Below are 22,231 nucleotides of genomic sequence, written 5' to 3'. Positions count from 1 at the left end.
GATTTTATTTTATTTATACCAAAAATTTCAGATTATTCAATTTCATCTCATTTTCAACATCATAATATAATGTTTCTAATCATAAAATAGAGAAAAAGATCCTATAGATAAGCTATAATCTATACAAATTCAACGACTTCTTCTAATTTACCATAATAGTCAACTTCAAACTTATTACAAGTCGATCCCTTAACACAAACACCACTGTTATATGTCTTTCTTCCATGCTCGTATTCTTCAGTATGAAATACATATCCATTGATAAAATACTCATTGTAGCACTTCACTTTTCTTTCAGGACCCAGACTTAGTAAAGACAATGAAACACTAGCATTCTTTCTCATTTGATAAATCTTGTACATCAAGTACAACAATGAACAGTAAACAAGAATTCTGTAACGAAATTAAGCACCATGATAGATAATGAGTTTGTGATAGTACTTACATGTGTTTTGAACCACGTGGCAAATTGTTCATCTTATAATCGAAAGATTTGGGATTCGGTCTGCTGTGAGTTATTAGAGAGTAAATATTGTCGATATTGCCTACAATATTTTCAAAATTGTATGAGTTTGTGATGTTACAATAAATAAATAGTCCATTTATAACAAAGTTTAAGTAGTATATATACTTACTGAATAAAAAGTCTCAGTTCATCATAGTTAAATAGCACATAATTTTGTGCTTGTTTGAACTCTATTTTAGACAAATATCTTCCTCTTACAATATTTTTAGGTGTGGGTCGTCCAGGATTGAAGAATATTGACAAGTTCCCACTCAAAGGCATTTCACCTCCATCATCATACCGTGGAACGTAGTTGATTCTTATTGTCAAATGAGGCTCGAAATAGTATGAGATAAATGTTGAGATCTTCTTAACAATATACGCCTCACATATCAAAGTCTCAACATGCGTTTTATTCTTAATCTTTTTTTTTAGTTGAAAAAGTACATGCATGGAATTAAACAAATAATTAATCAAGAAAAACAATGAAAATACATTAATAATTACAACATCTGTAATATCTAACCTCTCAAATGGATACATCCATCTATAATGGATTGGGCCTTCAACTTTTGCCTCATACAGTAAATGTATGGGTAAATACTCCATCGAGTCAAAAAACGATGGAGGGAATATCATCCCAAGTTTGCATATTGTCTTGATGATATTCGTTTCAAGCCTCTCAATGTGATGTGTCTGCACCTTGCTGGAGCATATATCTATAAAGAAATAACTAATCTCCATGAGTGCATCTCATATCCCCTTTGGCAACAAATCACGATAAGCTAATGGAATAAGTGTTTGCATAAACACGTGGTAGTCATGGCTCTTCATTCCATACAATATGTATTTTTTCATATTAACCAACCTTGATATGTTCGAGGCATGTCCATTGGGAAAACACAGACTTTTAAGTCATTGGTAGACTAGTAGTTGTGTATTTTTTCTATAGCGAAGCTTGCTCTAGGCTTTGCGACCTGTGACCCATCAAAAACCAACTCTATATTTTTACGGTTACAAAACAATGTTATATCCATTCTAACCTTCATGTTGTCCTCTGTCTTCCCCTTCACGTCCATGACCGTGTTAAAAATATTCTCAAACACGTTCTTTTCTATGTGCATTACGTCAAGGTTATGACGAAGGAAATTGGTCTTCCAATAAGGAAGCTCTTATAAAATACTTTGTTCTACCCAGTTGTGGGTCAAACCAAAACCAGGAAACTTCTGCTTATCGGATTGAAAACCAAACACAATGTCACCATACTCTGACATCATGTCATGTAATTTTTCACCAGAAATATGTGGGGGTGCAACATCCTTTTCAACTCTACCAACAAAGAAATCATTTCTGTTCTTTATGTATATGTGATTCATTGGAAAAAAACGATGGTAACAATAAAAAAAAGACATTTTACCTCCGTTTGTTAACGTGAATGCCTTGTTGTTTTCCATGCAGCCCATTTTATAAGCTGGAAAATCATTAATAGTCTACATCAAAGCTGACTCATCAATCAACGATCGAAGAAAAACATCTATATTCCGGCCCAGACTGTTAGGATCGGGTATGACCAAAGATAAAAACATGAACTCTAGCCTCATACACATCCCCGGTTGCAAGTTGTAAACTATAAGTATAACCGGCCAGCAAGAATAAGGAGCAGCAAATGATTCGAATGGATTAAATCTGTTTGTACACAACCCAAGGCACACGTTCCTTGATTCAGCTAAAAAGTGAGGATGCACATTGTTAAAGTGTTTCCATGCTTCACAGTTAGAAGGATACACCATCACTTCATCCACCATATCATGTAATTGGTGTCATGTCATGTGCTCAACAGTTTTTGGTGACATGAATAACCCCTGCAGTCTAGGTGTGATTGAGAAGTATCTAAGTTTTTTATATGCCACGAAAGTCTTTCCCATGCTAGTTATGGGTTTATAACGAGAATGCCCACATGTCATGCACTCAGTCAGCTCAGCATTTTTAAGGTAGTACAGCATGCAGAAGTTAGGACACATGTCAATTTTTTGATATCCTAAACTGAGAGGTTTCATCATGGACTTGACAGCATAGAAGTTCTCTTTCAACATGTTCCCTTCAGGTAAAATACTTCTCGTCTATTCGATAATTCTGTCATAATCAGCCTCACTCAACCCATAATCTGACTTGACGGTGAACACCTATGCAATGACCGATAATTTACTGTGATTTTTGTAGCCATCTCATAATGGTTCATCAGAATCTTTCAATAGATCAAAAAACCTGGTTGTGTTTGCATTAGGTTCTTCTTCTATGATTGGACATTGACTAACATTACCTTGATTCATTCTTATTGCATCCATAACCATATTCATGTAAGGATTATTGTTGTCATATACAACTCCATGCACGTTGCTAGCACTAGAAGTTGACCCAACCATCTTTTCTACCATGCTCTCGTTACGAATAAATAGTTCTCCATATGCATACCAACACAGGTAATCCTCCATGAACCCTTTATGTAGAAGATGCATCATTACAACATCTGGATGCAGAAACTTTTTATTTTTACACCTCCTGCATTAATAACTAATACCGCCTCCACTAAAAGTTCTCGAAATAGATGTTGTGAAATTAATAAAACCCTGAACCACATTACAATAATCCACCATCTGCAATTCTTGGGGTGAATCTCGATACATTCATGAATGATCATTCATGACTTCTATCAAACCTCTATAAAATAATGATGACAACATGTATTAATTAACTACGTTAAGTAAATAAATTTGCAAAAATATTGGTTTAGCTCAAGATTATCCAACTTACTTTCAAACTTCTTTTAAATATTCATTATCAATTATCTGCGTCCATACAAATTTATACACATTAATTTACGGAAATTACAACTCGGCAATAAAATTAATAAAAATTAAAATGGACCCGTTAAACAAGCTATTATTTATTTCATCACAACACACCTAAGTCGGTAATTCGACATAAGTTTCAATAATTTACAAACAAATATAATTTTACAAAATCTAAAACAAATCATAACAAGTACAAAATTATAAATCCATACTATAAGTCTGGTTGAGAAAAAACAATACAACAAGTAAACATCTAAACAAAATACATATACTAAAAAAATATTCAATAATAATATAGTTGACATTTTAATGTTAAAATTAAAAAAAATATAGATTTACTTACTAAAATAAAAAAAAATCCGCAATAAATCAGAACACGGACACTATAACTACAAAAGTTAAAGAAGGGTGACTTGTGTTGAGAAGAGGAGGATATTTTAAGGGGGGTTGTTTGCAGTTGGGGGTGGGGGGCAGTTTGTTTATATGCAGGGGTAGGGGAAGAAGAAGAAGAAATAAGGGAGGTGAGGGTCAATAGTCATGCTATATATTAACTTTTTACCAAAGGAATCACTGATGGAATATTATGTCTATGAATCCATCAACAATTTTGTCGATGAAGTGGACACGTCACTGTATGGACATCCCGGTTTGAATCCCTTTGTAATTTCATCGGTAAAATCGCTCACAAAAACTTCCACGTCATCGCACTTCTTTGTTTTTTAAAATTCTTTATATTTCGTTTGGGTTTCCCTCAGTATATACCAACAAAATGTTAATATTGGTATATACCGATGGTTTTAACGAGGAAATTGATTCGGATGGTAAATATCACCATAAAATACCGATAGAAAAAGTATGTTGATAATGCAGTTGGTATTCGTTGAATTTTTGGTATTGTATCAAAGTCCTTAAAGAAGGTTTGAGATCATGGAATAATGATAGGGTTGGAAATATTGATGAGAAAATCAAAGCATTGAAGTTAGAAGTTGAAAATTTAAATAGTATTAAGGATAGCATGGATTTGTATTCTGATGGACTATTTAGAAGCAATCAAGTCAGTAATGAACTACGTACCTCATATCAAATGCATAAATCTCTTTAGCAACATAAATCAAGAATACAATGGTGCAAACTTGGTGATAGAAATACTTGGTTTTTCATATTTTTGCTATGACAAGGAAGAAAATGAATGTTATTCTTTCTATTTTGGTCGATGAGAGGACTTTCTTCAAGCCTTCTAAGGTAAAGTTTGAAGTTGCTAGATTCTTCAAAGGTTTTTACTCTCTTGAAAAATGGGATAGAACATCTTACTCAAAATTAAACTTCCAGAAACTTTTGTCATCTTCAATTTTTGTCCTAATGGTGTTAGCTTCTTTTTCATTAAAAAAGCATGGGATATAATCATTAGTGATATTCTTAACATGGTTGATGATTTCTATCTTTTAGGTGTTCTCCCTCATGGTATTAATAGCTTATTTATTACCTTAATCCCTAAGGTGGTTGGCTCTAACGATTTTAAAGATTTCATACTTATCAGTTTTATTGGAATCCTCTACAAAGTCATCTTAAAGGTGTTAGTTATCAGACTAAAAAGTGTTATGCTTGAAATTATTAGTGATTGCTCAAATGTCTTCATCAAGGGCAAACAAATCCTAGATAGTGCTCTTATTGTCAATAAAATCATTAACCACTTAAGTAGAAAGAAATTAAAAGGCTTTCTCTTTAAACTTGACTTTCATAAAGCTTTTGATTCTATGATTTAGAAATATCTTGATAAGGTTATGGATTGTATGGGATTTAGTTCTCATTGGAGAGGATGGATTTCATAGTATGTCTCAACTGCTAAAGTTTTAATTTTTATGAATGGTTTTCCAACTCTATAGTTCTCTATAGAAAAAGGGCTTAGGCAAAGTGATTCTTTATCACCATTTCTATTTAACATTGTAGTAGAGGGACTTAACAAAATGCTTAAGAAAGGTTATGATTTGGGCTTCACTTAAGGTATCGGGTTTGGTCAGGATCAAATGAACATCACTCATCTTCAGTTTGCAGATGACGCTCTCATATTCAGTTCATATAATTTCTCCTTTCTTCAAAACATTAAAAGAATCCTTCAATGTTTCGAATTGATTTCTAGCTTGAAGGTAAATTTCTATAAAAGCTCTATAATTGGAATTGGAATTGATGATGATGTTGTTTCCTTCATTGCAAATAACTTCATGTGTTGGAAGGAAAGGCTACCATTTAAGTACTTAGGATTGCCTACTAGAGCTTCATCATCCTATATTATGATGTGAAAGCCTATTATCACTAAAATTAGTAGTAGATTGGCTGCTTGGAAATGATATTTTTTGTTTATTGGTGTGAGGGTTTATGTGATCAAATTAGTGCTAAATAACCTTTATATTTACTATCTCTTTTTGTACCCCATTCCAATCATTGTAGCTACCAAAATTGAAAATCAAATCAAATCAGGTGAGGAAGGAAGGAAGGAAGAAATTGTGTAATGTTAAATGGACCTCGTTTGTTCTTCCAAAAAAAACTAGGCGGAATTGGTATTAGTTCCATTCTTAACAAAAAGAAAGCTTTATCACTTAAATGGTTTTGGAGATACTGATGCTCAGATTCAGGTTTATGGAAGAATACCATATGTAATCTACACAATTAGAAAGCTACTTTACATTTGCCTAATGTTAATGTTAATGTTAATTCCAGTGGAAGTACATGGTCTATGATCATCAAGATTTGTTATAGGGACGATAAGCTTTAAAATATTATCAATAAAGAAGTTTGTGTTTTGGTTGGGAATAACATGGATACTAGTTTCTGGCATGATGCATTGCTAGGGGATTCTTGTCCTGCATCCATTTTCCTGGACTTTTTAGCCTTTCAAAGGATTAGATCTCCTTTATTGCTAACATAGGAATGTGGGATGACTTCTATTGGATATGAAATTTTAGATGGAGAAGAGCTCTAAAAGAAAGAGAGACTGGGGCTTTTAAAGTTCTATTCAACAAATTATCTTGTGTTATGTTAGACTATAAAGTTGATGATAAACTAATCTGGAACCTAATTCTAATAGGGTTTATTCAGTAAAATCCACTTGTGGTTTGCTATCACCTTCAAGCCAGATTAATCTATGCAATTCTTTCAATGGTATATGAAAAGGATTGGTTCTTTTTAAGGTTGAAATTTTTTGTTGAATGACCATTTTTGGCAAAATTAATACTGGAGATGTGTTGGTCAGAGCCTCTCATAGAGGCAAGTGAAGTTGGTGAGTCGTATGATGGGCAACTATCTCCTACGGTTCGGAGAGGACTCAGTTATTAGTTAGTACCCTCTTGGTTTCAGGGTGGACTCTTTCACTCTATTTTATTATATACACTTAGCGAAAAGAATGTTTTTTGATACACATAGGACATGGATTCTATATGAACCAATGGAAGGTATTCTTAATGCAAGAGATGCTAATTGTCTTTTACGTTTGGGCTCTGAGGAAACTATTAAACACCTTCTTATACATTGTTATAATCATTGATATATTTGGGAAATATTTGTTGATTGGTGGGAACATCTTGTCTATGGGAAGTTTTAAAAAAATATATGGTTTATGTTGTTATTTGCAATCTTATGGTGTCTTTGGTTTGCTAGAAATAAATTTATCTTCAATAATAGGTAGCTTGATTATGATACCATCTTTCTTTTTATTTAATTATATTATATGTATGGTTTAAAGCTTTTTTTTAGAATTTTTTATTGTGCCCTTGATTTATTAATTTCAACTAGAGGATTGGCCTGTTGGTCAAATACCAAGTGTTCTAGACCCCCTCATTTCATGGTATCCTCCTGAACCATATACATTTAAGTAGAATGTTGATGGCTTTTCTATTGGAAAACCTTATCTTGTTGGTATTCGTGGGTTTTTTCGTGATCATAATAGCCTTGTGATGGGTTTTTTCTCTGCTCTTGTGGGAATTAAAGATTCAAATGAGGCTGAATTGCATGCTATAATTAAAGCTCTTAAATTATCTTATACACATGATGATTTTTTTGGTAGAAATTTCATATTTAAAACTGGATTATGTTTTTATGGTAAATTGGATGAATAAGCTATTTATTAGGTCATGGAGATTTCATAAACTTTTTATTCTAGCATCTTGTTTCTCCTCACAGTTGGGCTCTTTATCTTTCTGTCATATTTTATGTAAAGCTAATCATATGGTTGATAACTTTGCAAAACATGGTGTGAGAAGAAACGCTAAATTCTATTATATGGAACTCCCTGCTAATGTTTGGATAGAAGTCTTGGAAACGCCAAGTGTTAGTGAAGATGAGCGGGTAGCTATCCTCATTAATATAGCTGATGACTGGAGAATCCTTATTAGAAATTATTTACAAATAGAGGAGTTATTAAACATAAACGAAGCCGTTCGAATGATAGAACGCACATCAGGGTATTACATGATTGACGACATCTTCTATAAAAGATCTACCTCAGCTCCATTATTGAAATGCTTGTCCCCACAAAAAAGCTCTTATGTCTTGCAAGAAATATATGAAGGCGTATGTGGCTTACATACGAGCTCTAGTAGCTCAGGTGACATAAGCAGGATTTTACTGGCCAACCATACTCTAGGATGTCATGGACCTAGTGAATAAGTGTGATGAATATTAGAGGTTTACATTCATAAAATGCCTATCCCCTTCAAGCCCACAATGATTCACAGATAATGGTGTTGTTTCTGAGGAACATTTACAAAAAGTCATAAATAGCTTTATTGTTATATTGTTTTCCCTAATTACTATCATCAATGGTAGATAATCAACACACTCCTAGAATAGAATGATTTACTGATTTTCTTGTCACAGTAGATACTCTAACCCCCACACATCTAATTCTTCAATAATTGATGGAATAGATACAGCTCCTCACCTAGGCAGTTCTGGGAAATCAACAAGCGAGAGAAAATCCATCACCACTGATTGCAGCTCCTCCTCAACAAATTGCGGCAACTGTACACTCACCTCCACAACAGCAAGCCCTACCTAGTGTCCGTAGACGATTATATTATCCAAAAGGATGCGAAAAAAATGATCCAGTGAAGAATCCCCAACCTCAGAGATCATCAAGACATACCAAGAGCATACACGCCCTTGTGACACTCGGACACAAAATGGTTATTTTAGGCGACCATCTAGACAACGTAAAAACGAGGTAGTCCACCTATCACGCCATTCTACACCATGGATATCAAGTTCCCTTGAGCTCGATAAGCATAGGAGTGGCAAATAGTTAGAAGAAAAAGAAGTTCAAGTACGTGAATATATTAATTAACCGCTATCTCAAACACTAAATAACATTTTATTTATTTATCTTGAATTTTGGACATCATCACATCTAATTCTCATAATTCTCATAGTACATAATAGCTCACATGAACATATAACATCATCTAAACAAATAAATAGTTAAGCCTTAATCGTGCCAGGATTCTTTGCATAATGAAACAAAATCACACCCACTAAATTTAATAAAAAAAATTTAATTATAATCAAATCCAAAATAAATGTTAAAGGTGAATTGGTTTAATATTTGGTACTAACCAAAATGCTAACAAATTCCTATTCTAATGTTTGTTTTCTTTTTACTTAGACCCTGTTATTTTTTGCATTTCAAAAGCGCTTTTGAAAAAAATTGAAAATTTTGTACTTTTTTTCATTACTTCAAATTAATTTTTTTTTTTATGTTTTCATTTCATTTTGATGTGCTAATGTCAAAAATAATTTTTAAAAAAATAAAAAAAATATTATTTTAATGTATTTCTGAGTATAAAGGCACTTTAATTACGAATGTACTTTCAAATACCCTCTTAATCGAATAGGATTTATATAAAGATACTAGGAGAATAATTAATAAAAATCAACAATTAACTAATGGATTCTAACCAAAAAATTTGATTGATAATTTTTCAATAATTAGAAACTCAAAAAAGTATAAATATTCAATTAGAAACAAGTTGAAAACTCACCCAGACAAACTAAAGGACCACTTGAATAAATTGGGCATCCGTAAGCTAATTGAACTAACATATTTATTTTGTGTTCCCGCAATGTTGTCAAAATTTATTTATTGACAATATGTTGTTAACCAATCTTCTCCCTTCTTACAAGAAAGAAAGGGAGAAGCCCTGCACTTTCAAACATAAGGCCTTAGGATGACATTGGAGACAACTAGAAGTTAGAAGACCCACCTTGCGATTGCTGCAAAACCTAATCAAATCTAATGCTAAAGGCACAAAGAAAGGCTTATGTGCCATTCCGGCACGCGCCATTTCTACTCAGACCAAATGCTGTCTCGCCCTCCTCTCCTCTAGACCTCATTAAGCTCTTAAAACTGTCAGCTGATACTAAAAACCTCAAGGTTGGTAAAACAATCCATTCCCATTTGATCGTAACTTCCCGAGCCACAGAAAACAGCATAATTGAAGTTAATTCCTTGATAAATTTCTATGCAAAAGTTAATCAGGTCTCCATTGCCCACAACTTGTTTGATAGAATGCCTGAAAGAAATGTGGTTTCTTGGAGTGCTTTGATGACTGGGTATTTACTCAATGGGTTTTCTTTGAAAGTGATTAGGTTGTTGAAAGATATGATTTCGGAGGGTAATGTTAGCCCGAATGAGTATATATTAGCAATTGCGATTTCTTCTTGTTGTGATCGTGGGAGAGTTGAGGAGGGTAGGCAATGTCACGGGCTTTTGTTAAAGACTGGGTTCTCGTTTCATAATTATGTGAGGAATGCTCTTGTATCTATGTATTCTAAATGTTCGATTGTTCAAGATGCAATGGGGGTTTGGAATGAAGTGCCTGTAAATGATATTGTTGCTTATAATTCGATTTTGAGTAGCCTTGTGGAAAATGGGTATTTGAGGGAGGGTTTGGAGGTCCTGAGGAGTATGGTCAGCGAGTCTGTGAAGTGGGATAAGGTTACTTTTGTTAATGCTTTTAGTCTTTGTGCTTCTCTTAAAGATTTGAGATTGGGTTTGCATGTTCATGGCAAGATGTTGACGAGTGATGTTGAATGTGATGCATATGTTAGCAGTGCAATCATAAATATGTACGGGAAATGTGGAAAGAGTTTGATGGCAAGGGGGGTCTTTGATGGTTTGCAAAGTCGGAATGTTGTGTTATGGACAGCGGTCATGGCTTCTTGCTTTCAAAATGGTTGCTTTGAAGAAGCACTGAATTTATTTTCAAAAATGGAGCAGGAAAATGTAAAATCAAATGAATTTACATATGCTGTCTTGTTAAATGCTTGTGCGGGCCTGTCTGCACGAAGAAATGGGTCTTTGTTACATGGACACAGTGAGAAGTCGGGCTTTAAGCACCATGTTATGGTTGGAAATGCTTTAATAAATATGTATGCAAAGAGTGGCGACATTGAGGCAGCTAAGAAAGTATTTTCAGATATGATGCATCGTGACATCATTACTTGGAATGCAATGATATGTGGCTTCTCACACCATGGGCTTGGAAAGAAAGCTCTTCTTGTGTTTCAAGACATGTTGGCTGCAGAAGAGCATCCTAACTATGTAACTTTTACTGGGGTTCTCTCTGCTTGTGGCCATCTGGGTCTAGTGCAAGAGGGATTCTATTATCTGCACCACCTAATGAAACAGTTTGGTGTCCAACCTGGATTGGAACACTATACTTGTATTGTTAGCCTTCTGAGCAAGACAGGACAACTTAATGAAGCCCGGAATTTTATGAGGACAGCACCAGTTAAATGGGATGTTGTTGCCTGGCGTACTTTGCTCAATGCATGCCATGTCCATCAGAACTACGGCTTAGGAAGGTGGGTTGCAGAATTTGTCTTGGAGATGGACCCTAATGATGTAGGGACTTACACACTGTTATCTAATATCTATGCCAAGGAAAAGAGATGGGATGGAGTTGTCAAGGTTAGAAAGTTGATGAGGGACAAAAAGATTAAGAAAGAACCTGGGGTGAGCTGGATAGAGATTGGAAATGTCACCCATATATTTACTTCGGAAGACAATAAGCATCCAGATTATGGTCAGACTTATCAAAAAGTAAAGGAACTCTTAGCTATGATTAAGCCACTGGGTTATACTCCAGATATTGGTGCAGTACTGCATGATGTAGAGGATGAACAGAAGGAATATTATCTTAGTTATCACAGTGAGAAGCTGGCCATAGCTTATGGACTTCTGAAGTTGCCATCAGAAGCATCCATCCTTGTAATTAAGAACCTTAGGATATGTGATGATTGCCATTCAGCTGTGAGACTTATTTCAAAGGTTACAAACAGAGTGATAGTTGTTAGAGATGCCAACCGTTTCCATCACTTTCGAGATGGGAGGTGTTCTTGCTTAGATTATTGGTGACAATTAAAAAAATTGCATGTACTCATAATACAGTGGTTGTGGCCTTGGGGATCAGCCTCCATGGTGGCTCAAGGATATTGAACATGTTAGAAGCCCTACCAGAGCGATAATGGGTAAGTTGTGCAAATGAATAGTATCTCCAAAAGGGTCGGTAATTTTTCATTTTTGCTACCTTTTCTGTGAATGGTGATTATGAATGCATTGGTTACATTCAGGTCATGGAAATCATGCTTTGTTATAGACTTGACTTGACCTAACTGGACTGCTACAGCTTCAAGGTAAGGTCCAGAATACACATGTCGATGCTGATTGAATTATAGAAACGGCTTCACATGAAATGGGGGCAGAAAGTACATCAACAAATTATTGAATCAGAATTCAGTAACTTGCTAACCGAACTGGATATGAGGTTTTATTAAGTTAATTATACCTCAATCAATGCTGTAGATTTGCACTAACATTGATTAAACATAATCATATCATGCTTTATGATTTGCTTTCTAATACTTCGCTCTCTTTGTAGTGTTTCTTTTCGTGATTTACTCTTGTTAGTGCTCTTAAGTAATATTTCCACTTATGGAATATTGAAGTATGGTGCAACCTGTTTAACTAGATCCATGTCTGCTTTTATGAAAGCCATTTTTTTCTCCTTCTATATTTTAGATAAATATTAGCGTATTATTAGATGCTTTTGTTGGAACTGTATATAGCAGATCAAGATATTTCCCTTGTTTATTATGCAACTGAAGAATATCTCCAATTGGTTGCTGCTGCGACTGGTGGAACTGGCAAATAATTTTCAACATGATTGATGAGGTAAAACATTATTATTATTTTTTTTTCCTGAAAAACACAAATGATTTGTGTAAAAGTTCCTTTTATTCATTCTAATAAATTGATATTATGTTTGTATTTTTACATAAAGGTTCTCGGAAGTGTGAGATATTCTGGGGGCAAGTTTAAAACAGAGCTTTAATATGTTCAACAGATGCCTTTCTGGAAGGACAGCCACTGTATTCTTCGAAGTATAGCTGATCAGGCATGTTGTTGAAATAACAATTGGCTGTTACAGGTAGCTTTTATGTTGACTTTGGATTTTCTTACACCAATATACTGTGACAGTAAGTATGTGAAGTGATGTTCAATGTCAGACAATTTCTTCCAGAAATTAACTATTGTTGAACTATGAATTTCAGTTGGACTCGTTATATTACAAGAGCATGCAGGGCTGGACGACCTTATTATAATCAATGCAATGCATCTTCAGAGATTGTAAAGGCTATAGAGCCATCAACCAGAATATAATTTCTTGAGAGGAGCCTCCTATATAATTTTTCTCTCTTAAGAAAATTGTAGTTCTAAAAATAGTTTGAGGTTTGTCTTGCTCGTATTGTCTCTCATTAAAAAAAATATATAGGTGATACGGACAGTGAAATTATCATTTTATCCTCCACAATGAAAACCATATAACTTGCTTTTAGGAGGGATTATCTTTTCAACGAGACCTATTTGTCATTACCACATTGAATGAAGGTAGATTGGTCTCTTTACTCTTTTTTTACACAATGTTTATGTAATGTCTAAAATTCCTTTTAAAATTAAATTTGCTTAACTAATAGGGCAGTGATATTTTTGATTTTTTATCTTTGTTAGCATAGTATAATTACTGAGATGCTATTAAAAGCTAAAATTCTATAGCTTATGCCAAGGAAAAAAAATTTATCCTTTTGTTATTAAATTTTTTTTTTGTTAATATCATGTGAGGTTAGGGGTATTTAGTTTTTTTGATAAATTATTTTAAAAAAAATATATATTGTTTGTGTGTGTAGCGCACACGCCAATTGATTGGAGGAGCTCATCCCCTTTAGACAGCATGTGTGACGCCTTTCAATTACCAAAAATGATCAACCACAATCTTCTTCGACTCCTTCATTAGAGGCACATCCAATTGAGTAGCGTGTGTAAGGCTTTTCGTTGTAGTTTGATAGCGGTTGAGATTTTTTCTCCCTTTTTTTTTCTCTTCCCCTCGAAAATTGTGTCATCCCAGCCAAAATCAAAGATTGTCCTCTATTTTCTTTTTATTTAAATTGTGGTCCTTATTTTTTTATTGTTTTTTATTTGTTTTTAATCTTTTTTATTATTTTTTTAATTTCATCCCTTAACATTTTGTTTTATTTGATTTTTATATAAGATTTGGTTCTTATTTTTTTATTGTTATTTAAAAAAAATATAGTTTTATCTTTTATTAATCGAAGTAATTTAATTTTAATATTAGATTTGACTCTTATTCTTTTAGGCTTTTTTTTTGTCTTGGTTCTATTTTTTAAATTGGTTTTTTTTTTTCAATTTCACCCTTCAATATGAGATCAGTTTATAATTGGGCTTTGCTAATTTTTTCAGTACAATTATCCTGCTCTCATTATCTGGATCATGAGTATAAGATATTAACATATCGATCTTTTTTATGTTTTTTTTTCACTGATTTAATTTTCTGATTTCATTATTCAACATTGGATGTATTGAAAATTAAATTTTTTTATTTTATTTTATTTTTGTTTTGCTTTCTATAATGATAACTCGGCTTCATGGTCATGGTCACACATTTGCAATGCTAGCTCGGATTGACTCGGGGTTTTATATAATTTTTTATTTTATTTTTATTTCAAATTTATTTCTTATTTTTTTAATTGTTTTTTTTTAGAATTGTTTTTTTTTTTTTAATTTTCAAACTTCAACATTGTATTGTTAAGGATTGGATTTCATTATATTTTTTGATGTGATCATCTCTGTCTCATGACTCGATGTTAGCATGGATTAACATTGTTTTTTTTTTAATTTTGGGAAAATGCTTTTTTTGGCTGTGCTTGAATCAATCCAGTATAGCCTGCTGTAGATAACTGTAACCTCAGTAAATTATGCAGATTAAGCCATTATATTATTAAGCCGTCAAAGTCAAGCCCGCCTAATGCAGCCAGTGATCCATAGGCCGTTGTCTGATCGCTTTTGTTTGTCTAAAATAGTTGCCGACTTGCCGTGGAGAGATTCCTGCTCATAGGTTTAGATTGATGGCTGTCTGGCTAATCCTTCTAGCTGTCTCCTTGGAATTCATCTCAGTTTTCCTTGTATGACTTTCTTGGCTTTTAACAAATGAAAGTGCTCCTCCTCCTCCTTATGAAGTGGAATTGCATACTCATTCGTCGTCTTTATTTTGGAGCCAGCGGTTATGAAGGTGTCTGTGTAACTCTGATTCTTTGATTATACTAATAATGGATGGATTCTTCTTCTTTCTCTAGTTTTCTTCCTTGTCGCAGATTAATGTTATTTATGCTGCTACTGAGGCTGCTTGTCCTCTTTAAAGCATGGCCAAGACACTAAGAAACCTGAAGGTACAGTGAATGCTTCTTTTCTTATTTCCAGTAAGTATGACAAAGTAAATAACCTCAAGTTTCAGAGATACTGCCCTATAAAAGCAACACAGCAAGTATGAAAAGATAAAGTTATGATAAAAAAGGATCACATATAAATTTTAATTTAAAATTTTATTGTTGAATATTTTATGTTTAGCCAATCAAGTCAACTCTCTGGAAGGTTTACAACTTCTTAAATAAACTTAAGAAATTATCTAAACCAATAAGGAAACCCGAAAATAAAGGAAAAGTAATAAAAATCCTAAACAAACTAGGAAAAAACATCGGATAAAAAATTATATTTAATAACATAAAAATGTGCATTAAGGAAAAATCTCCAGCATCAATCCACCTGAGTTGAAAAGAACTCGTCCTCGAGTTTAAATTACTCTTGCCTTGATCTCGTGAATGTTCAATCAAGACTCTCAACCCTTTTATTTCTTTTCTTCAAGTATATAATAATTTTAAACATCAACTTCAGTCTCTTCATCTTAAAATTTTTGTTTCTTGAGTACCTTACATGTTTTTTTTTTTACTTAACCTCTATTTTATCAACAAGTACACTATAAATGATATCATCACACTACCATTACTGTCGTTGTTTATAATCATCATCAAGATAATCATCTTCAAAATAAACATCATAAATTAATGGAAAATAACAATTCACATTTATCTTACTATAAATAGGAGTACTAAAATCTTCATGATACTCATCTCGATCAAGAAGTTGTTTCCTATGCACATGCTTCTGAAACGGGTTTTCAAAACTAGTTATAAATCTATAACCACTCTTTCTTCTGATTCCCTGGGTTTTTACTTTTGCCAACTGATGGGTTAATTTATAATATGTCTCTGCATGTCTTCTATCACAGCTCCTGAACATTTATCTCTCAAAGGGAAACCTCACCATGTTATTAAGTAGCACGCAAAAAACAAAATAAACTAGAATTTCAACACCTGACAAGCAATAACCTAGGATTGTTGGGTTCTGATATCAATTGACATATCAGAAGCTACGCAAGAAAAAGAGTAAGCACAAGAACAAAGAATTATGCTGACAAATAGATCTCATAGAAATTCTAATTTAAAATTTTATTACTGTGTATTTTATATTCAGTCAGTCTACCTCTCTATGAGGTTTATAAATTCTTAAATAAGCTTAAAAACTAACCTAAACCAACAAGGAAACTAGAAAGAAAGAAAAAACAATAAAAGTCTTAAACTAACTAGGAAAAAAACATCCTAAGTAAATCTGGAAAAATAATAAAAGACTTATAAAAGAATATGAAAAAAAATCATAAACTAACTAGAAAAATATAGCAAATCTGAAATAGTAAACTAAACATTATCGGAAAGCCTTCATGATCTTCTATTGGATGTCTAATAAAAAGCTTCTAACCTTTTACATGTCCAGTGCTTCTATCATAAACATCATATATACTAGTAACATATTCATCCTCCTTAGCAATAGAAATAATCTTATCATTATGTTGAAAACTATGTGCAACAACTTTTGTAGTAGATCTCTCAAACTCTAAATCAAGATTTAGAATAATGTTATCGTCCTTAACAACAACTAAGTTGTTTTCTTTTTGCAACACACTTTTTTTGTCAGCATTAAATCCACCTTGAAATTCTTCAAACATCAACTTTGGACACTTGATTATTGATAATGAACAATAGGTTGGTCCATTTATTTTTTTATGGCTGGAAATTTCTACTACTTCAATATCTTTAAAGTTAGCTCCAAAACATTCTTTCAAAGTATCAAGGAATTCTTCACTTTAATGAGAGAATCCTTGTATATTTCAATTTACTGATTTTTAGGCTTTATGAAAGTTCCAAGCTCAATGACATCTTGAACTCTTTTCTTATCAAATTTTGGTGGTTGATTCTAATACACACAAGAATCAGAATCATAAAATATATTTGTTTCAATATCATATTCACCCCGATTAAAAAATTGTCTTCTTTGTTCAAGCCTTTGAAATGAGTTTTTAAACTAGTCATAGATCCATAATCACTCTTCTCATGATCCCTCGATGTCCTCATCTCTGCCAACTAACAAGTTAAATTTGTAATATTCCTCTGCATGTTTTTTACTACCAATTCTTGAACATTTCTTTTCAATTATGTCATTTATCTCTGCGTGCCTTCCATCACTAGCTCCTGAATGTTTATCTCCCAATAAAAAACCTCCTCATCCATTCTTACTTAAATATGTTTTGTTATGCGACCTCTTCCAATCTTGGTTATGTAGTGGCACACAACAAATAAAATAATCTAGGATTGCAACACAAACAAGCAATAACCTGGTATCTTTGAGCTCTAATACTAATTGATATAGGCAAAAGCAACACAAGAAAAATATCAAGCACAAGAACACTGAATTATTCTAAAAAAAGGATCACATAAAAACTTTAATTCAAAAGTTTTATTACTGAATATTTTATGTTCAAGTTGTCTACCTCTTTAATAGGTTTGCAACTCCTTAAATAAACTTAAAAACTTATCTAAACTAGCAAGGAAACCCAAAAATAAAGGAAAAACAATAAAATTCCTAAAAAATTAGGAACAAAAAAGCCTTAAATAAATATGTAAAAATAATAAAAGAGTTCTAAACCAAATAGAAAAAAAAATCCTAAACAACCTAGAAAAATATAGCAAATATCAAATAGTAACTACTAAGCATTATCATAATGTCTTTTCGATCTCTGATGTGAAATTTTAACACAATAAAAAACATGACCTCTAGAATCTCTTGACAAATCTTTAGCCCAGCCCAGAGTCGGATCAAAAATCATGCCTAGAAAGTTGCATATTAGAAAATAAAAAAAAGTCTCTTATGTTACTTTGAATTAAGTAATGCTTTGATTAAAAGTGGAAAAGAGAACCTAGTGCAACTTAGCAATGAAAGTTCTATAATATACTCTCATTGAGCTTGTTTAATACCAATAATTTTTAATTTTAATGAGCTTATTGTATCACAAAATCAAATATTTTCATGTTCATCTATCTTTTAACTTTGTGCTTTAATATTTATTTAACCTTAACAATTATTTTTATGATTTATTGATTCGTATAATTTTCATTTTATTTTATTAAATGTATGTATCAACTTTTCAATTAAATATTAATTTTTTTCATAATGCCAAAAATTATTTTTAAAATACCTATACATATCTTTAGCAAATAGTAGCTAAAGAAACAAAGTCGAACCAATTTCTTTTGTAGGGGAAGTTCTTGCCGTTTATAAACACCTGATTTAAAAGATGCTTAAAAGTGTAGTAGTTATTTTTTAAAATGTTTTTTGTTTGAAAATGTATTAAAATAAAATTTTTAATTTTTAAAAAATATTTTTAACATCAGTATATTAAAATAATCTGAAAATACTAAAAAAATTAATTTGAAGTAAAAAAAATAAAATAAAAATAAATTTATTTTCATCCTCTATGACTTTTTTCAGCTGACAGATAAGTTGAAAGTGATTATATTTATTGGTCAACGTGTAATTAATATTTGATCATACTAGTTATTTGAACTGTATTTTATCGTGGGTGGAAAAAAAAATTAGCAAAAAAAATAAATTCTAATTAAAAATTAAAAATCTTATATGTACATCTAATTAAATAAATTAAAATTTATTCATTTTAATAATAATAAAAATTAACATTTTTATTCGACTCGTTTTGTTTCGTTTCGACCCCATACCCACAAAAGTTATAAAAAAAATAATGAATTATACCCTTTTTACAGTTAAAAAGGTTACCTTTTAATATGTAACTTTAAAATATGGGGCAAAAGTCAACGATGTTAAAGAACCGTTGTCTGCACCTGAAAAATAAATCGGATTATTTTTGGTTGATTTTGTCGTTTATATTAATTAAAGTTAGTATATATAAAAGAAACTTCTCGACCTAAAAGCGTTGACTTTTATAATTGTGGTGGCTAATACGTGTTATTTTTATATATAAAAGAAATTTCTCGACCTAAAAGCATTGACTTTATAATTGCGGTGGCTAATATATGTTATTTTTATATAGAGACCATAGAGTTGTTCGATCAAGGCATCTGAGACTGTCAATAGCTAAAAAATTGAGCTCTTCCGCTTCTCAAAAAATTTATTTTTCCTACTTTTCCTTGCAGGTATCCATAGAGCAACTAGACATTCAAATTGAATACACACAATAAAAGGGAAAAATAATTTAAAGAAGGAAAAAAATCAAAATAAATGCTGGATTTTGGGTTTGCTGTGTTATTAATAATTCACAAATTAAGCTGTATTCAACAAAAACTATTCTCCATGAATTTTACAAATTCATTAAAATCTATTCTTCCATCTCCATTTTCATCAAAGGTTCTGATAATCTTTCTGCACTTCTCCAGCTGAAGTCCTTCCTTCAATCCCAATTTGTAGAAAACTCTCTGCAACTCACTTGCATCAACAAAACCATCTCTGTTGTGGTCAAAAACATTGAAAGCTTCCTTTACTTCCTCCAGGCTGGGCTCCTTCTCATCAAACAGCTGCGAAATCTCATCAGAGCCCATCCACTCCTTAAGTTCCTCACTTTCACTGCTGCAAAAAAGTCCCAGGTTTTCCATCACCATCTCCACATCTTCTCTGCATATACTCCTTTCGTCTGGTCTCTTGTTGTCAAAGCAAGACTCCTGGGTTTGCTTTGATAACTCAGAGTCTTGGTTTCCATCATCATCTTCCCAAAGTTCTGAGTTGCCAAGGCCTAGTTGGGATTGGAGAAAGAACCAAAATCTAGCTAAGAACTTCTGAAGATTACTGAACCTACTAAAAATCAATTCAGACAGGACAAGATGAACCATTGTAAACAATGGAGAAAAGGATTGGTTAGCGTTTGATGATTCTTTTTGCAGTATGACTAAGCTGCTGACTAGTTGGGAAGCGTCCATTGCTCGAGTAATAACAATTGCTGCAAGTAATGAAAGTAGAAGGCTAATTCTCTAGCTCCCAAGAAAAAATAAATGAAGAATGGTATGCTCTGAGGGTGGCTGTGTAACTTGTGCTCTTGTTTATTTATATAGGCGCAACAAAGAGGCGGCAGGGGAACGCATCAAAGCTTCCGCTTTCATAGGAGGTGGAGGGGAAGCTGCTTGTATGTTGCCGTAGAAACAAGGAAGAAGAAAAAACACGAGGAAATGGTCATAAAGGTCCAATACTTGGAGGGAAATTTCTATGCTCCTGCATCAAAAGGAATAGGAAATCTGAGCAGGAATGTTTTATAAGAAAAGTGGGGTTGTTTTTCATTCGTCTGTTTCTATGTTGATAGGAATGATCTAGGAATTTTCTTGATTTTCATCAATCCTTGTTTGACTGGTAAAAAGAATTATCAACTAAATAATTATTTAGTCTTTGTGTTTTGTTTTTTTTTTTTAATATATAGTTGGTTAGTCTCTTTATTGATGTTTATAGCATAGTATCTTTTCTCATAGGGTGTTGTCACCTTGACAATTATAGCTCAAAGGAAATTGCCTAATTAATGAAAGCTTTTGGGATTGTTTGATCATTTTCCAAGAAATTACGAGAGGTTTTAAGGAATTGACCATTATGGACGGTCAAAGGATTAAATTATTAAGTCAACAAGAATACAGGGATTAAATTATTATATACTCAGAAGTATTTGCAGTTTCTTGGAAATAAGAGATTGAGAAGGTTTTCCATTATTGCTTTGCGTTTTCCATGCAGTGATTGTGATATGACACGAGCTTTTGTAGCTTAATGGTACGGTTGTTTAGTTTTTGTTTTTTATAGTATTTTTTATTTAAAAATATATTAAAAAAAAGTTGATTTTTTTTAATTTTATTTGTTTATTTAAAAGAAAATTAAAAGACAAAAACAAATAGCTTATAAGTGTCCAGCTTGTGTCACCCGCTAACCTATAGTTTTCCTTATTAATTTTCTTCTCTGGAGTAGTATGGACTTTGGAAAAAAAAAAATCTAAGTCTACTCTTCTATAATTTTCCATCGTTGCGGGCACGGTGGTGCGAACCCTAGAGTAGGGGATGAACTCAAGTGCATCCTTTGATAATTTGATCTATGAAAAAAACAAGGTCAATCTTACTTCAGTTGATTTATTCCATACTACACTTTGCATTTTTTCCAGCAATTAAAATAATCGTAATCATCACTTCTAAATCAAGTTTCAAATATATATAAAAATCTTGATAGTTTAAGTTTCAATAATAGAGGTTTTTTTTTTCTTTTTTTTTTTATTAACATGGGTTTTCGAGCTAATTTGCACGTACCTCGACTAATCTCACGGGCCCTGAAGTTAAATATTATATAAGACTCTAGTGGCCCTGAGATTTGTGGAAACTAGACCTCTCTCTTCCTTCTCATGGAGATGACCCAAGGAACAAGTAATGCATGTTTGTTTTTGTTTTTAAAGTTTTGAAATTTTTTATTTTAAATTATTTTTAAAAAATAATTTTGGATCATTTTTATTAGAGAATAATATAAATCATATCATGAGACCTCACCTAACAGCTTAAGCTTTTGAATTGAAATGGATCTTTGACAGTTTTGATGTACTGATATTAAAAATAAATTTTAAAAAATAAATAGATAAATAAATAAAAATACTTTATAGAAAAAATGCTTCGACAACCTCTCGAAACATATAAATGGATAGGTAGAAACAAATCAAAAAAGGACAAATAGCTTAACAATTTCCATGGAACATTAAGAATGGAGAAATATATTTAGGTTGTGCATCAAACAATTTTGCCAAATTGCTGATGTGAGACATCTAAGCATTGTATGTATATCAAGATTGTTAATATCATTGAAGAAACTCCTAGCTAGAAATCCCTTAAATCTGTGCCGTCCATATCAAGTTCTAACATGATATGCAGCATTGTTTTCATCATACTTCAATTTTATTTTATTTTTTCCTGCATATCTGCAATATTCATGCTTAGTGATGCTAGAAAACAAAGATCTCCTGTTAAAGTATTGTCAAGAACTAGATCATACTTCATTTCTTTTATTTTTTAATAATATTTTACTTTTAAAAATACTAAATTG

General features: G+C 32.3%; 2 protein-coding genes across 10 annotated transcripts; one reads left to right on the top strand and one right to left on the bottom strand.

Moving 5' to 3' along the window:
• The first annotated feature begins 9,464 nt into the window (after positions 1-9,464).
• On the top strand, positions 9,465-13,320 carry LOC7482482 (pentatricopeptide repeat-containing protein At5g39680). 9 transcript variants are annotated; one of them, XM_052448267.1, is made up of 4 exons: positions 9,465-11,877; positions 11,980-12,042; positions 12,514-12,580; positions 12,753-13,320. In XM_052448267.1, the coding sequence occupies exon 1, from the start codon at positions 9,641-9,643 to the stop codon at positions 11,762-11,764; it is 2,124 nt and encodes a 707-aa protein (XP_052304227.1). In that variant the 5' UTR covers positions 9,465-9,640; the 3' UTR covers positions 11,765-11,877; positions 11,980-12,042; positions 12,514-12,580; positions 12,753-13,320. The 9 variants fall into 9 exon arrangements, with proteins under 9 accessions (XP_052304227.1, XP_024444442.1, XP_052304226.1 ...); XM_024588674.2 differs by having other exon boundaries at positions 12,690-13,320; XM_052448266.1 differs by having other exon boundaries at positions 12,478-12,580.
• Positions 13,321-19,398: 6,078 nt separating this feature from the next.
• Positions 19,399-20,304, bottom strand: LOC7482481 (probable calcium-binding protein CML46). Its single transcript, XM_002323829.4, has one exon. The coding sequence runs from the start codon at positions 20,095-20,097 to the stop codon at positions 19,459-19,461; it is 639 nt and encodes a 212-aa protein (XP_002323865.1). The 5' UTR covers positions 20,098-20,304; the 3' UTR covers positions 19,399-19,458.
• Positions 20,305-22,231: the final 1,927 nt, after the last annotated feature.

The sequence above is a fragment of the Populus trichocarpa genome, chromosome 17 (assembly GCF_000002775.5).
Source record: "Populus trichocarpa isolate Nisqually-1 chromosome 17, P.trichocarpa_v4.1, whole genome shotgun sequence".
Taxonomy (NCBI): Eukaryota; Viridiplantae; Streptophyta; class Magnoliopsida; order Malpighiales; family Salicaceae; genus Populus; species Populus trichocarpa.
The sequence above is the reverse complement of the archived record's forward strand: the minus strand, read 5'-3'. Positions and strand labels throughout refer to the sequence as shown.

What these genes read in the sequence shown, in the direction of transcription:
- LOC7482481 (XM_002323829.4), bottom strand. Translation starts at nt 20,097, where the DNA reads ATGGACGCTTCCCAACTAGTCAGCAGCTTAGTCATACTGCAAAAAGAA.
- LOC7482482 (XM_052448267.1), top strand. Translation starts at nt 9,641, where the DNA reads ATGCTAAAGGCACAAAGAAAGGCTTATGTGCCATTCCGGCACGCGCCA.